Source organism: Calliopsis andreniformis, chromosome 7 (genome assembly GCF_051401765.1).
Source record: "Calliopsis andreniformis isolate RMS-2024a chromosome 7, iyCalAndr_principal, whole genome shotgun sequence".
NCBI classification, from domain to species: Eukaryota; Metazoa; Arthropoda; class Insecta; order Hymenoptera; family Andrenidae; genus Calliopsis; species Calliopsis andreniformis.
The window spans coordinates 7,878,311-7,893,697 of NC_135068.1; the positions used below are offsets into that span (position 1 = coordinate 7,878,311).

The 15,387-nt window shown below is 43.8% G+C and overlaps 4 protein-coding genes across 4 annotated transcripts; all 4 read right to left on the reverse strand.

Annotated features, from left to right (window-relative positions):
- Positions 1–745: 745 nt before the first annotated feature.
- Positions 746–1,891, reverse strand: LOC143181591 (uncharacterized). Its single transcript, XM_076382092.1, has 3 exons — positions 1,880–1,891; positions 1,183–1,464; positions 746–905 (listed from the first exon to the last, which is right to left on the reverse strand). The coding sequence occupies exons 1-3, from the start codon at positions 1,889–1,891 to the stop codon at positions 762–764; spliced, it is 438 nt and encodes a 145-aa protein (XP_076238207.1). The 3' UTR covers positions 746–761.
- Positions 1,892–4,295: 2,404 nt separating this feature from the next.
- On the reverse strand, positions 4,296–5,128 carry LOC143181589 (uncharacterized). Its single transcript, XM_076382090.1, has 4 exons — positions 5,103–5,128; positions 4,814–4,940; positions 4,576–4,745; positions 4,296–4,436 (listed from the first exon to the last, which is right to left on the reverse strand). The coding sequence occupies exons 1-4, from the start codon at positions 5,112–5,114 to the stop codon at positions 4,296–4,298; spliced, it is 450 nt and encodes a 149-aa protein (XP_076238205.1). The 5' UTR covers positions 5,115–5,128.
- Positions 5,129–10,980: 5,852 nt separating this feature from the next.
- LOC143181590 (uncharacterized) lies at positions 10,981–11,860 on the reverse strand. The gene is made up of 6 exons (XM_076382091.1): positions 11,849–11,860; positions 11,675–11,750; positions 11,588–11,632; positions 11,421–11,516; positions 11,251–11,360; positions 10,981–11,169 (listed from the first exon to the last, which is right to left on the reverse strand). Exons 1-6 carry the CDS (start codon positions 11,858–11,860, stop codon positions 10,981–10,983), a joined length of 528 nt encoding a protein of 175 aa, XP_076238206.1.
- Positions 11,861–13,701: 1,841 nt separating this feature from the next.
- On the reverse strand, positions 13,702–14,935 carry LOC143181385 (uncharacterized). Its single transcript, XM_076381765.1, has 3 exons — positions 14,909–14,935; positions 14,355–14,853; positions 13,702–14,000 (listed from the first exon to the last, which is right to left on the reverse strand). Exons 1-3 carry the CDS (start codon positions 14,933–14,935, stop codon positions 13,702–13,704), a joined length of 825 nt encoding a protein of 274 aa, XP_076237880.1.
- Positions 14,936–15,387: the final 452 nt, after the last annotated feature.

Genomic DNA, 15,387 nt, shown 5'->3' on the forward strand with positions numbered 1-15,387 from the left:
AATACCTAGGCTGATAATTACCAGTTACTTAACCCTTTGCATTCTTATGTTCACTGTGATAACAGTTAGATATCAGTCTTTTGTAAGGGGTGCTTCTATGTCCAGTCACATTCGACATTTTTAAATTGACTTAGAATAATAGGTCAGTGTTAAAAAATTGAGAGTGCAAAAAGTTGAAATATTAGGAAGCTTTTGAAAGGAAAATTTTTCAAAAATTGAGTTAAAGTTTGACTTAAAAGTGATCAGCTGACCTAAAGTAGGAACAGCAAGAGTTTTCGATATTCATATTCGAAGAAAGTTGTCAACATTAAAGCGGCAAAATATGCAAAACGACTAGGCTGACCAATTGAAACTCTTTCGTTCGTAAAATCGCCGCATCTGGCTTTCTCCGCTATCGCGAGTCCATTATTTTATTACGGTAGCAATTAGATTGAGAAAACGACGGAATCGGTTGACCTAATTAAGGAACGGCGTAACACAAAGAAAAAGCGACTTATATAGCCACTTGTTTAGCGCTGGACGAATCCAAGCTAAGCGCTTTCGAAACCGTTCAATCATCCGAACTATTCGATTCGCGTGGCCATAGTTGAGGCAAAGAAATGCAGCGCAATTACGAAAGGCAAGAACAATTTATTTAAACAACGCAACAATAATCTAGGTACGTAACAATAAACTATGTACAAATTTCGTAATGTCGTGAAACAAGGTGTTCCACTATGCTACATTTTTGGCTAGGACTTCTGGCAGCGTCGTGGCTGGCATCAGTTCTTCCAGCCGTGTCCTTTGCTTTGGTGGTGAAAGACGTGCTTGTAGACAGGTACATGGACGGGGTACGGCTTGGGAATCGGCACAGGGAAGTGCTTCTCCACCGTCACTGGATAGGGCTTCTCCACGATATAAGGCACCTGCGCAATATTAGCATTTTACTACCCCCTGAACATCCACGTATCTGTGTATTTAGACTACATGCAACGCGATACTAAAGTTGTTGGACAGTTATAGCAGTGAAGTAATTACGCCCATAGCAGCGTAATCACAACTAGAGCTATCAACGCGACATATGTAAGGGAACATAGGATCGTTCCCTTTACTACGGTTTCTCCAGCAGCGCATCGACTAATAAAGAAATTCAATGTACTCGTTGAAATTCAAGGAGCGAATATAGTCGCCAATCTCGGGTACCTTTTTCTCCACCAAGTAGGGCTCAGGCTTCTCCACTGGTATTTCGACGTGCTTGACGACTTCCACGGGCACTGGATGCGGCACTGGCACTTCCACTTGGTACGGCTGAGGGATGGGCACCTTGATCTGCTGGGGAATCGGCACTGGGACTGGGTGCGGGATCGGTATGGCGTATTTCTTGTAAACTGGAATCTCCACGGGCTTGGAGGTCTCGTGGTACGTGGAACTACCATGATCTTCTTCGTAGGAGGCACTTGCCACTGTTAATAGAGCTGCCAGTATCTAGGAGAAACAATTGTGTTAATTGAACATTTAAAAATTAAATAAAGTCATTTCTGTCATTTAGGGAACATGACCAAACCCAGACCTGACCTAGACCTAACACAAATTAAATTCCTCCCACCCTTTCCCAGTCTAGAAACTCAGTTTCCTAGTCTAAAAACTCAATATTTCTTTGGCAGGTGAAATTGTCATAAAATATATAGAAGTTTGACGTAACAAATATCGAGAAATTCTCAAGGAAGGACCTACGGTAATTCTCATGGTTTGGCATAACTGAGGCCTAAGTCAGACCTAATCTAAGTATAGTTCTCAGACTCTCTTAGTCCAGAAACTTCAGTAGCTTCTGGATGCAAATTTCACGAAGTACATAGTACATTCGCGTGGCAAGGCGAGAGATTCTCAAGTAAGAACTTACAAAGATCCTCATGATTTCTTGCTACACACGGTGATCACACTGAAGCCGAATCCTGTGCACGCAATCCGCAGTGTTAACTCGCCACGATCTCTTTGATGCTTTCAAAGTCACGGCCAAGTGTTTATATACCGACGTCACTTTCTCCCTTCTCTTCATTACGTTGACTCTTTCTGCTCGTCGCGTTTATCTGTGAGCGTATAGGATCGTTCCACGATTGTCTGTGCGGGATATAATAACGCATTCCCAAACGACCCAACTCTATTGCACTTCCTACTAGTTCCGTGAGCCATGAAAATTTGCGTTCCTTCAGCTACCCTGAACTAATTGCACTATCAGCAGGATCTAGCTACTAAATTTCGCCTCCCGAGCTCCCTTAACAATTTTCCTCGGCACAGATTTTTAATTGAGTCGCGAAAGTTAAGTAGGATTGTTGCCAGTGGTTATTCCTTCACATTATAATTAATCCAAAAAAACAGTCCTAGGTGCTGTTCATATTTCATGAGAAGTCCTCTGAAAAGCATTGCCTGTAATGTTTCCCAGGGAACTTCTCATGGGACACGAATAGTATACTGGGTTAGCAATTATGCTAGCAAGCGAAAGATACTCGAGAAATTCGCAGATATCTCTTACACAGGCTCAAAATACGAGCACTCGCTTTCGATTTTCACCGTGTCGAAAGGATACATTGTTAGCAGGTAAACGACCGCGGTGGAAGCGGTTCTGTTCAAATTCGATCGTCCTTAGCCACACAGCGCAGCTAATGAGCTCATTTGTCAACATGTGTCAAGAAAAATCTGGAGTCGACAGTCGTGAACCCAGTGAACCTCGTTGCTAGTTTAGTTCTCCTGTCTAACACTTTGCAAATTGCAGTCAGAAGAACAGGAATTGCATTTCCATCGCATTAGTGAGCCAATTGAAAAGCGCAGGTATGTTGCCGTGGAATTCCTGGCACGCAAAATCGCGCGCTTTCGTGGACCCTCACAGGTGACATCCTAGACCGCAGACCCTTTCGCGTCGGGACACTCGATCCAGCGCAACAGAGTGCATCGGATTTCCATCGATCATCCAGAGAGATGCCAGTCGAACTTTCGAATGGGTCGTTCTTGCTTCTGCGCACCTGAGATTGTTGAGTGTTAGGTGCTTGATCCCATTGAATTTCTTATGTCGCCCGGGGCTGTGAAGGACTCCAACTGCAGCTGGCAGTGGTGCTTCTATTCACCAGGGAATTTTTGAGCAAAGCTAGTGTGTGAGATTCTGAGGAGCTTTGAAGCGAAGGCTGAGGAAGGTTTGAAGGATTAGAAGGTCTGGAAGGATTTTAAAGACATCTTATGGCTGAAAGCTATTATACCTCCTGGGTCCTGTGTTTCTAATATTCCTTATCATAAGAGATGTCTACATAATAGGTGTCTACATAATAAGTTTTCTTTCGCTTTCGATCAAGCCTACCTACCTCTAGCTACCACATGTAATAGCTCCCTAAAACAAGTAACCTCACAGACTCTCAACCACAAAAAGGTGGGCACATAATGTCCTCCATTTGTGTCATCATACTTGCGTAACATTACACGAATTTTTTTCCTAATATTATACTCTAAACCAGCCAAAGTAATTAAGTCCTACATTAAAGCAAATGAAGCTCCATGAAGATCTACAGCAAAGCAACTGGGAGCCTCACATTTGAAAGCCATAGCTTGCTACCTTTTCAGCCGTTTTAATAGCCTCGATGCTTCTATTCTGATCGATATTCACGTTTAATGCACACCGTCACGTAAGGAAGACTAAGTGTGCAGGGAAGGTGCGGCCATGGGAGAGAAGTCGCTCGGAAGATTCGAATCGTGCACGATAGCTCTCCGTGCGTATCAGTGAGCGGAACAGTGAAAGTGTATCCCGAGTAAAAGTGGTCTCGATATAGGAACGCCACCGTCTGCTCTCGCGCTCGCTATGGCAAATCGAGATCGCGAGTCGAATTCCTGGCTGTGTGGCTGGTTTCTAGTCAATTCGTAACAGCGCAGGGGTTACGCGTTTCCTCTTCGCTGATCGGTGGACCGAGAACAGGAAGATTCAGCGTGCCGCGACCCACTACCGTTTCCTCTATCGAAACGCCTTCAACCACCATTTAACCGAGTGAACACAATCACGCGGGTTCACTGACCCACGGCAATGCACCGAGGAATAATCGAATCTGTTTACTTTTCGAACGTCGTTTATTTAAAAAACAAACAAATTTGGATTTGCTAGAAAAGGAAAACTTAACAAGTGTATAAAATTACATTAGCAACAGAGCATTGGCAACAGCGGCGTGTAGGGCGCCGACCTGGGAGCGTCGGGGTCATGCTGATGACGAGGGCTCCCGCGATTAAATAAATTTCAGGTGTTCCAGGTGAAACAGATGTCAGTCCAGCGGAGGGTGGTCAGCTTAGTGCCATCCTTTGCTCTTGGAGGTGTAGTGGAATACGTGCTTGTAGACTGGAACATGAACTGGATACGGCTTGGCGACAGGAATGGGGAATTTCTTCTCCACGTACACTGGGTATGGCTTCTCCACCACAAAAGGTACCTAGGTGAATGGTCGCTACGCGTTAGAGTGGTCATCGCCACGCAATTGTAATCGATTCGTTCTCACTCTCGGTCCATCGAGAACCTTCTCGATGATGGATTGCAGGAATTAGATAGTAATTGTTATTGTTCGTGCTTACATGTTTCTCTACGACGACTGGTTCCGGTTTCTCGATGGGGATCTCGACCTGCTTGACGACCTCCACCGGATAAGGCTGAGGAATCTCTATTGGGACGCTCTGGGGCTGCGGAATGGGAATCTCTATCCTTTGGGGGATCTCCACTGGCACTGGGTGGGGAATCGGGATCGCTGAAAGATATAATTGTTATTAATCAAAAGTGTTTCAGTGCTCGATCACTATCTCGTGAAATAGTTACCGTATTTTTTATAGATTGGAATCTCCACAGGCCTCGATTTTTCCTCGTAAGTGGAGGAACCATGGTCCTCGTCATAGTGGCTCGCAGATACCATTCCAGCGAACGCTGCGAAACCTAGCAGGACAATCTGCAAGTATTCGAATGTTAATTCAGCGTAACGTAACCCTAATTTTTAGTATAACAAAGAGAAGGTAGCTTCAATCCTCCTTTAAGGAATCTCGAAACTATTGTCACTAGCTGTGTCTAAGATCATATAGAATCGAATTCGTCTAGAACGCATGGATCTTACTATTTGGTTCATGGTTGCAGCTTTCCAGAACGGGGGTGTGTTTAATTGGACTAAGCACAAGGTTCGAGCGTTGAATGTCTATGCCAGTGGAACACGGAGCTTATATACTAACGATCGATTCCACCACCTTTCACTGAACCCACACACTAGAGTACCGACCCTTTCCTGGATATGCTGAGATAGGAAGCACCACCCGTGTGCCTCCAAGCGAAGTCTATTTAGCGGCGCATGATATGAAAGGTACGCGTTTCATTTTTCGCGTGGTTCATTGAACCACCGTTCACGCAAGGAGCACTGGAAAACAAGATTATGCATAACTACGGACACAGGAAGTGGATGGGTCATTCGGGTAACAGGTTGCGTTTAATAGACCGTTTCTGACGAGGGAATCTTCATTCAATTTAGAAAATAGATCTAAAACTCTATTGAAACACTTTTTTTCATTACTTAAACATTTCAGACATAACTCAGGTCTGGTTAGGGCCTAGGTAGGTTAGATTAGGCTTCAGTTAGGCTTCGGTTAGGCCTGGGCTAGGCTTTACTAACCCAGACCTAGCCCAGACCTGATCTGGACACAATTCAGGTCTGGGTTAGGACTGGGTTAGTTATTAGTATTAGTTAGGGTCCAGGTAGGTTAGATTAGGCTTGAGTTAGGCTCGAGTTAGGCCTGGGTTAGGTTTTACTAGCCCAGACCTAGCCCAGACCTGACCTGGACACAATTCAGGTCTGGGTTAGGACTGGGTTAGTTAATAGTATTGGTTAGGGTCCAGGTAGGTCTGGGTTAGGCCAGAGTTAGGCCTAGGATAGGCTTTACTAGCTCAGACCTAACCCAGGCCTGACCTGGACACAATTCAGGTCTGGGTTAGGTTTTGTTGCTGTAACATTTGGGACTTAATTTAGATTTGATCAGGGTTATGATAGATCATGTTTATGTTTGATCTAGTTTAAGAATTGTTGCTGAAACACTTCAAACCTGACTCAAACTTGGCCAGGGTTGCGATAGGTTACCTTTATGTTTCATCTGGTTTAGAGATTGCGATAATTTAGGTTTATGTTGGATCTGGGTCAAGTTTTGTTGCTGAACCGCTTCAAATCTAATTCAGGTTTGACCAGGGTAGCGATATGTAACGTTTATGTTTGATCTAAATTAGATTTTGTTGCTGGAGCATTTCAAACCAAACTCTGATCTGGTCACGTTTGCAATATGTTAGGTTTTGTGTTAGATATGGATTAAGTCTGGGTTAGGTATAAAGGGATACAACAAAATGATGTATTATTTAAGATTGCTTTGTACATGATAGGGATAGCTAATGCCTAAAGCAGCAGTAACTGGATTTATGAGGAAATGAGAAGAAAGTTTCTTCCCAAAATAAGCTGAGAAGTGATAGGCTACTTGCAAAACAAGTTAGCGCCACTGCTTCGTATTTCGAACTCCAATTTGCATGAAAATTTGCATAGCGTAGAAACTGAGTTCCAAGACCTGCGTAGTGGGCAATTTTCGGTATAATTCTTCCATAAAGTGATAAGAAACCATATTTAGCACATACTTTTTACCAAACAATATATGATTTCTACCACCATACAGAATTATGAATAAGAAATGAAAATCCAAGTCTCCCTGTTGCTAATCAATTTCATCTCGACAGTTGGTCATGAAAAGTCTTCTCAGGAATCTCGAATATTAAAAAAGGTAGAAAAACATGTTCCATTGCCATTGTTCGTTATCAGTGTAAAACAGTCCATATCGACTTTTACAGGGGCAAAGACCCTGCCGCGGACCGATCACTTTTTCGCAAAAAGTCCTTTCACACGGCGAACGGGTTCGTACTTTCATCTCGTCGCGCGCCGAAAAGTTTTATCCGCTTTAGGCAGTGTCTCTGGAGAGCGTTCTTCGCCTTCACTTCCGGTAAACTCGATATTCGCAAAGTGCACCACAGAGCCACCGAAAAAGAAATCGAACCAACGCTCAACCCTTTCTTCACCTTCGCAAAAAAAAGTCATTCTTTTAATTTATGCGCATTCTAAATGAGGTCTCTTCTTGCCAATGCTCGTAGATATTCTCCTTTAAACATGGATCGTGTTCGGCCTGGAAATTTCCAAAACCACACCAGGCATTCACTTCCGGTAAATGGAGCGGCCGTGTAAATTTGCGGTCGCATCCACAGTCGCTTTTGATCTTCCGCTTCGCGCTCATTCGACTTCAATTCCTCCGAGTATGTGCTCGATTCTACCTTGATTCGCAGTTAAGATAAGTTGCCAGCATTTTCTTGGTAGATTTGAAGATCTTTTTAGTTGAAACTAGGATTGAGGGAAAACAGGAATCGCAATAGAGAATAGAGTGGTCCTTTATATGGAAATAAATGGCGAATGTGGAGTGAAGAACTTTTTTAGAAAACGAATCATTCTTGGAATTGATTTTATCTGAAGTGAACTTTTCTGGATTTTACCTTACTTTACTCCAGTTGATTCCTTTTGAAACGATTGGTAGATCTGTCGGTACCTAAAAAGGATGATTCTCTTCATAGAACACTTAGAAGATTGAGAAACTTCGCTTGTGTTATTCATTGAACATTACCTAACCCAGGCCTAACCAAGACCTAACCAAGACCTAACATATATTAAAAATTTCCAGCCTCTTCTAGTCTAAAAGTTCCATACTTCGTTTAATAAAATCGTTTTATGATATACAGGAGTTTCGCATAGCAAACGACGAGAGATTCTCAAGTGAAAACCCAAACTGACACAAACGTAACCCAGACTTAACACATATTAAAATTTTCCAACCTCTTTCACTCTAAAAATTCAATACCTCATCTAATAAAATTGTCGTAAGCTATACAAGAGCTTCACATAGTAAACGACGAGAGATTCCCAAGTGAATACCTAAGGTAACCCAAACCTAAAGTAGAATTAACACGAATTAAAATTTTCTAGCCTCTCTTAATCAAAAAAACTCGCTACTTCATCGGATAAAATTGTTATAAAGTATACAGGAACTTCGCATAGCAAATTACGAAAGATTCTCTCAAGTGAAAACCTACGGTAATCCTCATGATTTCTTGCTACATACGATGATACAAACCATGGCTCTTTATATGGAAATAAATGAGGAACTTAAAGTGATTTTTTGCAGAAACTGAATACACGGAAATTGAATTTTTCAGGTACCCTTTTACTTCACATTCTTCCTTTCATTTTGCATATATGTATTAACTCTAACTATGACTCTGTATGTAACACCAAGTCAGAGCGAATATTTTCCTTCCATTCCCAAAAATTCTCGGATCTCCTCTTCGTTCCACTACCTCATCCTCTTATTTGCGTGGACCTCAATTATTCAACGAGCAGATTCTCTGTCCAGAGAGCGGACGGACACAATTTGGTTGTCCTCTGGCGTGTATATTAATCCCAGATGCCCTGGGATGAGAGGGATCAGAAGTTAAATGGAACCGCGGCGTGGAATTTAATGCGAACGCGGATACGTATAGCGCATAATATGGTAATATCTCTAAATGGGAGCCCGTGCAAACGGTGGGCTATCATTTCACGGTGGAAAGTTTGTCTCGGATTTTGGCACGGCATGAATATCAGCCAAATATAGAGGCAACGTTCCTGCAGAACGTAAACACGCCAGTTCCCGTCTTATTAAACCCGTTCGGGCGAGCTGATTACATCGAGAGCCATGTCCCTTTAGACAAATCAGTCTGTTTGTCACGACCTCGGCATACCGCGGCCTCGTTAGTGACACGCGACATCTATCGTGACAGAGATGGAAGCGTGCGCGGGCCTCGAACCAGGTGACACAGTGAATTGGACGAATAAGGTCCGCTCTAGAAATCCACGGGTCAGAGCTCCATTCGATAACCACGATTCCCTTTGTTCCCCTTTTAGAGTGGTCGTGACCTGGTCGTGACCTGTGGCCTCGATGTGAAAGTGTTTTATTAGTTCCTTGTTCGAGATTGGTAGACAGGCTTCGATATTTGGACCTGTGAGATATTTCACTCCTGGAGTCCATAGAAGGATACACTTCCTGCTCTATCAACAATATGTAACTGAAACTACCTACCTGCGCGAGAGGTTTCGAAGGTTTGACAGATTAGTGATTTTAATTTTGCAGATTCGACAGGTGCTCCTTTCAACTCTTCTCCACACACGACCACGCCAGCGGTATGAAAGGATCGCAAGCAGAGTGTAATCTCAGTAGAATCGCGAGGATATGTTAATACGAAGCGTGAAACAGAGGCGTGTCGTCTCTTTTTAGAATGCCTCGCGAATAGTGGAGACTAGCGATCTCCATCTGATTTTACTTTCGCCGGAAACTTTTTTCCTTTCTGCAACAAGTGCGTTTCTTTGGCTGGGTGTTTGTTCCTGTTGGAGCATGCACGCAAGCTGGCAACGACTAGTCGAATTACGCTTGTTATCGCACAGAAGCGAGCATAAGGTATCCCTGCACTCTTTTACGTCCTGTTCAACAGCTAATTAGACGTACCGGTTCCGAGGGTTTCTTCAATTAACCACTGGAACCTATAAAAGAGCCTGAATGAACGTCGTGAAATATTTTCTGATCATATGGTAACCATCTTAATTATTCTGGGATGACCAATCAAAATTCGAAGTGATCAAATCGACTGGCACCTTTCTTCTCGGCCGCTACACTTTCCCTTGTCGATGCCAGTCTTTTTGCACCACTTCTCCGCCTTCGCGAAGACAGTCGCTCAGCTGGGATCTACAATGTTCTGGTGAAGTGAGATCTCAGTTTTAACGAGCGACGGTGGGACACGGAAGCTTATGAGTTTATTTTACCTTGTGCAATATTTCTTCAGCATATGAACTGTCGTCCAAATCATCGGAAGCTTCTTCCTCCTTTTCCTGTTGATCATCAGGATCCAAACAATTGCGAAACATCCTCTCGCTTTCGCCGTGACTCTTTTCCGCATGACTTCTCCCTTTCCTCGTTCTAGGTAGACCGTGTCTCCGCTGGACAAAGAGGTAATCCTTCCGGTGACAGTAATCTCATGTTCCCTAGCTGTCGTAGACATGGCATCAGGATTGGCAAAGGTAGCAACGATAAATTTCAAGCATTCGTGCCACCAGTCCCAAGGAATTAGGAAAATAGTGCTCTTAATGGATTAATGAATATTCTGAAACAGGTTTAACTAGTTTCACGAAAATTCTATGAATGGCTGCTGCATTTTCGTTTGTGGTATTTAGCGTCTTTGACTAATTCTGCGTGGCTGAAGACGAACTTATGAAGGTCAGTGACAGAGGAAAGCAATCGAGGTGATTACTTTCGCTGCACGTGCCCTCTCAGTGAGCGATAGTCTCCTTTCTCCATCGTCACTGTCGCGAAACGGGGATCGATAATACCGATGACTGCCTTAACGTAATATCGTTGCTCGCTGATCTCTTTGTCTCGATTTAGAATCGCGATAGCGGGATCCACGTTTGGAATTGAGGAAGCGAATTGAAATAGATTTGAAGTGTTGCTGAGTTAATTGCAGTTACGGAACACTGCGCTGTAATGTAGATCAGCTTACGATTAACGTGAACATAATTATACTTCACAATTCTTCGTGATCTCGCGTATTTAAGTGAAACAGTTGAGATTGAGGAAGATCAGAATTTTGAAACGTTGTAGAGTTTTTACTTTTACTTTCCAGATAAACGGGAAGTAGGAAGCAAGAAGGCAATGCAGCTTCGCTTAATAACGTCATTTATTAATAAATAAAACTTCCAAGAGAGAAGTTATAAACAAGATAAAACAGTATAACAGGTGAGAACAAGTACAAAACGAGTCGCTTAGTGACTACAGTGGTGACAACTGCAGCCTGTGCTGCTGCAGACTGGATTGAACAATCAACACAATGGTTCCACGAGATCAGTGACCCTTGTGGCTGTGGACGATCGTTTTGTAAACTGGGATCTTGATAGGGATAGGCTTCACGACTGGAACAGGAACGTGCTTCACAACTTGGAACGGAACAGGCTTCTCAACCTTCACTGGGATGATCTTCTCAATTGGTGTGGGTACCTTTTTCTCTACCTTTGTGAACACTTGCTTCTCCACCTGCGAGAGGACAAGAATTTGATCAGTAAAATACATAAACAAAATAATTTAGGGAAAGGTATTCAAAATTGGGCTTCAAACCTGGTATGGAACTGGTTTCTGTACCACAACAGGCACTGGGTAACTTTGAGGAACCTGTTGCACTTGCAAACTCGGAACAGCAATAGGAACTGCCTTTGGTACTGGTATTCCTGTTGCAGGGCAATCCGAATATGATGAAATATTCTATGTTATAAGGATAATTTACATACCAATTGATTTGACGACTGGGATGTAGTGTCCTCCGTGACCACCTAGACCACCTAGGCCACCGTAACCTCCCAAACTGTGCCCTGAGTCCCATCCTCCTCCTGCAGTAAGAAATGATAGAATGTTAGGAATTAGGTCCAGTGAATGAAGATTCTAAGCTGAATCGAACCTATTCCACCCAGGTCATCATCGTCATCGTGGTCCACAGCGATTTCTCCCAGGGTCAATCCGTGACCCCCTAGAGACAGACCATGACCACCGAAAGATAGCCCATGACCCCCCAAGTCCAGGTCGCCAGCTGAGCAACAGGCGGCAATCGACAGGACCAGTATCTTGATAACAAAAGAATTCGCCAACGTTAGTCCATAAGAATTGTTGGATAACACTGAAATAGATGGCCACGTGGCTGTCAAGGACAGGACTCACGTACGAGCTTTTCCATTTTTCCCTGTTCAGTGCATATGAGTCCCTGGTGAATAAAAGATCAACTCGAGCAGCATTCCCCGCGTGATCCTTTATATAGCCCCATTGGGGACAAGCAACCCCACTATGCCACGAAAAGTAGGTATTCAACACCTTCACTAGGCGAGTTACATTTTTCTGTTTGTGTCAGTGCCCTGTGCGCCGAGCCAGTGGTATAAGTTAGGTAATTCCGTGCTTCCGTCTTTTCCTGAATGAAGTTTTGAGCATCCTTGGCTAGCACCTTCATTTCGACTTCGTTAATATGATTAGATGCAATCCTTTCCATCGCCAGGCGGGTGCTGGAGCGCGGAGATAGAACGTTCTTGATACGGATTGGATGAAAGCTGAATGGTGGAGCGAAGGAGGGGTGGCACTTCCTGCTTCCTGACAATGAGTGGTCGTCTGGGGAAAATTAGTAGTAAACTAAATTGCTATCTATCTTGGCAGGAGCGTGGGATGCAAAGTAGGATGAAATAGACGAAATGAAAGGGAACATTAGTATGTAAAATAAACTGGCTATTTATTAAACGACTATCACAATAACTTTGAATATATTCACTAAAACTGAAAATATGGTCTATGGTCATAGTCACCTAAAGAGCCTAGTCCAGGTGATTATCTATCCTAATCTTGGCTCATAATAGTGACAGACAAATACCATCAATGTTAGCTTACCTCAATTGCCTTGGAGCAGTTTCAGCAATAAAAAAAGACACAGATTGCAAAGTTTCTATAAAACATCAGAAAACTGCTGTGAGAAACCAGTCAGCATCACTCATTGAAGTTATCGAAAGAGACTTGAAGCGATGTGACAGCATTGTGGAAATAAATCAATGTTTTGTAACAATAGATTCTAGAACGCATTGGCAGCATTAATGAACGTGACGGAACGTACCAAATTGAATTCTGTTCACAATAACGATCTATATCTCCCGCTGAAGTGCATTGTTAGCAGTGAAAAAATCGCTGGTATAAATACATGTCAGGTATTGACAAACGAAGAATTGCTTGGGAACTCGTGGAAACTAATTTGCATGCTCATTAGAATGCAAACGTCAGCATATATTGAGGTCCTTTCTTCTTGCACCGACATCGCTACTTCCTCCAATTTTTGTCTAATTTCACGGAAGCACGCGACTTTCAGGAACGCTAGTCCTCTGAATCTTCACGGCTCATTAGTGCGTTACAATTACTCCCTCCAGCCCAGAACTAGCTCGACGTTCACTTTCCACGGAATCTGTAGCTATCGAAGATACATACCAGTGAAAGTCTTGATTACGAACCCAGGCGCATTAACGCACCAAGGTTACTCTTATATGCGATTTGCGGGCGGAAAAGTCCTGTTAATCGCACGTAGAAAGTTCCTCTCATATTTTTTCAAAAACATACGTCGAGTATTCCCAAAAAGCGCTTTTATACCTTTGCTGCAACGCCAGCAATCCATTACCTGGATCTTCGTTTATAATATTGCTTCTACATTAAACAGTTCTATTGAACTAGGAACCATATTTCTAGCATCAACAAGGGAAATCATTATACCTTCACCATGGAATGCTAGTACACAGGTGTTTTTTAGAAGTATTTTATTGAAAAACGAGAACAATAACGTTTTAAAAAAGTAGAAAAAGAAAGTAATAACAACAATGCTTATATACAAAAAGGGAAACAATGGACACAGTCGTGTGAGGCTTAACAATCAGGTCGAACGGCAGGATCCTTCGTAGGATTTTCGCGGTTCCATCAGAGCTGAGACCAGTTGGTGCCATGGGTGAATGTGCGGTGAACGTCTCAACATCATGAACTCCCGAGCATGGATTACATTTAGTGCTTCTTCGCGTGGTGGTAGATCGTCTTGTAGACGGGGATCTTGATGGGGTAGGGCTTGATGACTGGGACTGGGATGTGCTTCTCGATGGTGATGGGGATGGGCTTCTCTACTGGCACTGGGATGTGCTTCTCCACGGGGAATGGAACCTTCTTCTCCACTGGGACAGCCACTGTTTTTATTATTTGCACTGGAACTGGCCTTGGAACTGGTTGGGCCACGGGGTACTGCTGAGGAACACCCACTGGCACTGGGTGGGGCACACCAATCTTCAAAATTTGAGGAACTGGTACCCCTGTAAGGAAAGCAAGATTATGATTCTATGCCAGGCACTGGAAATTGAATTAACATAATCTGTGATTTGATAATGTTAATCTCATCAGCTAAATGATTTTGATAGTCTGATCGAACTTTCTAGTATATCTTTTCACTTTCGAACTTTCTCGACCTCAGCAAATTATGAGGCGCAATTAGCTCCGCAGAGTAACGTGTTATTACGCCACAGTGTTCAGTGATAAGCTAGGAACCGAGTCTGTTTGCATACTGCAGCAGCTCGAATGCAATCAGTGCTCTGCCGTCTTGTTGGTATGGATTTAGATCAGAGTTCTGTTCGACCATAGAGCTTCCAGATATGAAGGAGGGTACTTACCAATGTGTTTGATCACTTTGACAGGCACAGGCTTCGTCACCTCGACGTGTTCAGACACAGGGACACTTTGGACCACACTATGGCCTCCGTCGAGGGACACTCCACCATCATCTCCACCCTCGTATCCTCCGCCAAGGGAGGAGTAGTCAGAGCCCAAGTGGTCACCACCTGACCCGTCTAAGTGTCCTCCAATGGATCCTTCGAAGCCACCATGGCCACCCCCAAAGTCACCACCATAGCTACTGCCGCCGTAGTCGCCACCACCGTAGCCACCCCCGTAGCTACTACTGCCGCCATAGTCGCCGCCACCATAGCCACCCCCGTAGCTACCACCATAGTCACCGCCACCGTAACTGCTAACAGAGCTGCTTAAACTGTCCTGATCGGACCTCTCGATCGGCTGGAAACCGCCAGTTAGCTGAGGGTAATTATACTGATCCTGGTCCTGGTTCACCATCAGTGGCGAGGCCGCGGCCAAGGACACTAGGGAAAGTAACACCTGCAAGGTAAAGTTCAAGCGTGAGCGAAGGTGCACTTGGGCGATGATGAAATGCAATTGGGAAAGAATGGATCTGCGCCATCGATTATGGTTTTATGGAGATCTCAGGGTTGAGAGTCAATGGTTGGATCTCAGGGATATCTACCTAGAGGCAGGGAATAAAAAGTGAAGGGACTGGTGTGATAGCTCAATCTAGGCAAGATTCGCCCAGGTTAGGCTAGATTAAGGTTCAGTGTAGCTCACTTTATCAGAGAAGAGTGTGCAAATTGGTATTCAAGGAGAAGGTTCGGGGGTGTTTAGTGTCACTACTTACGATTTGCCTCATGTTTAGACTCATACAGCTCTGTGGTACCCTGTTGCTAGTTGCAGAAGTCTCTTCGGCGACTGATACATCTTTGCTCATTGCTCGTCTTAATATACCATCGAGCCTTTCACTGTCGATGATGTAGTTTAGTCCCAGCGAGAGTGACGGTGCAACGGGCATGCCTGGCGCAATTGTTTCTCTGCCATCGGTCTGGCGAACACCGTTGCAAG

Coding starts and splice junctions, on each gene's coding strand:
- LOC143181591 (XM_076382092.1), bottom strand. Junction 906..1,182: donor CCTACTTGGTGGAGAAAAAG/GTACCCGAGATT, acceptor AATATTGCGCAG/GTGCCTTATATCGTGGAGAA.
- LOC143181589 (XM_076382090.1), bottom strand. Junction 4,746..4,813: donor TCCAATCTATAAAAAATACG/GTAACTATTTCA, acceptor TATATCTTTCAG/CGATCCCGATTCCCCACCCA. Junction 4,437..4,575: donor CAGTCGTCGTAGAGAAACAT/GTAAGCACGAAC, acceptor CCATTCACCTAG/GTACCTTTTGTGGTGGAGAA.
- LOC143181590 (XM_076382091.1), bottom strand. Junction 11,633..11,674: donor TCATGGGCTATCTTTCGGTG/GTCATGGTCTGT, acceptor TGACCCTGGGAG/AAATCGCTGTGGACCACGAT. Junction 11,517..11,587: donor TGATGACCTGGGTGGAATAG/GTTCGATTCAGC, acceptor TTACTGCAGGAG/GAGGATGGGACTCAGGGCAC.
- LOC143181385 (XM_076381765.1), bottom strand. CDS start 14,935: ATGGCGCAGATCCATTCTTTCCCAATT. Junction 14,854..14,908: donor AGATCCATTCTTTCCCAATT/GCATTTCATCAT, acceptor TTTACCTTGCAG/GTGTTACTTTCCCTAGTGTC. Junction 14,001..14,354: donor CAAAGTGATCAAACACATTG/GTAAGTACCCTC, acceptor CTTTCCTTACAG/GGGTACCAGTTCCTCAAATT.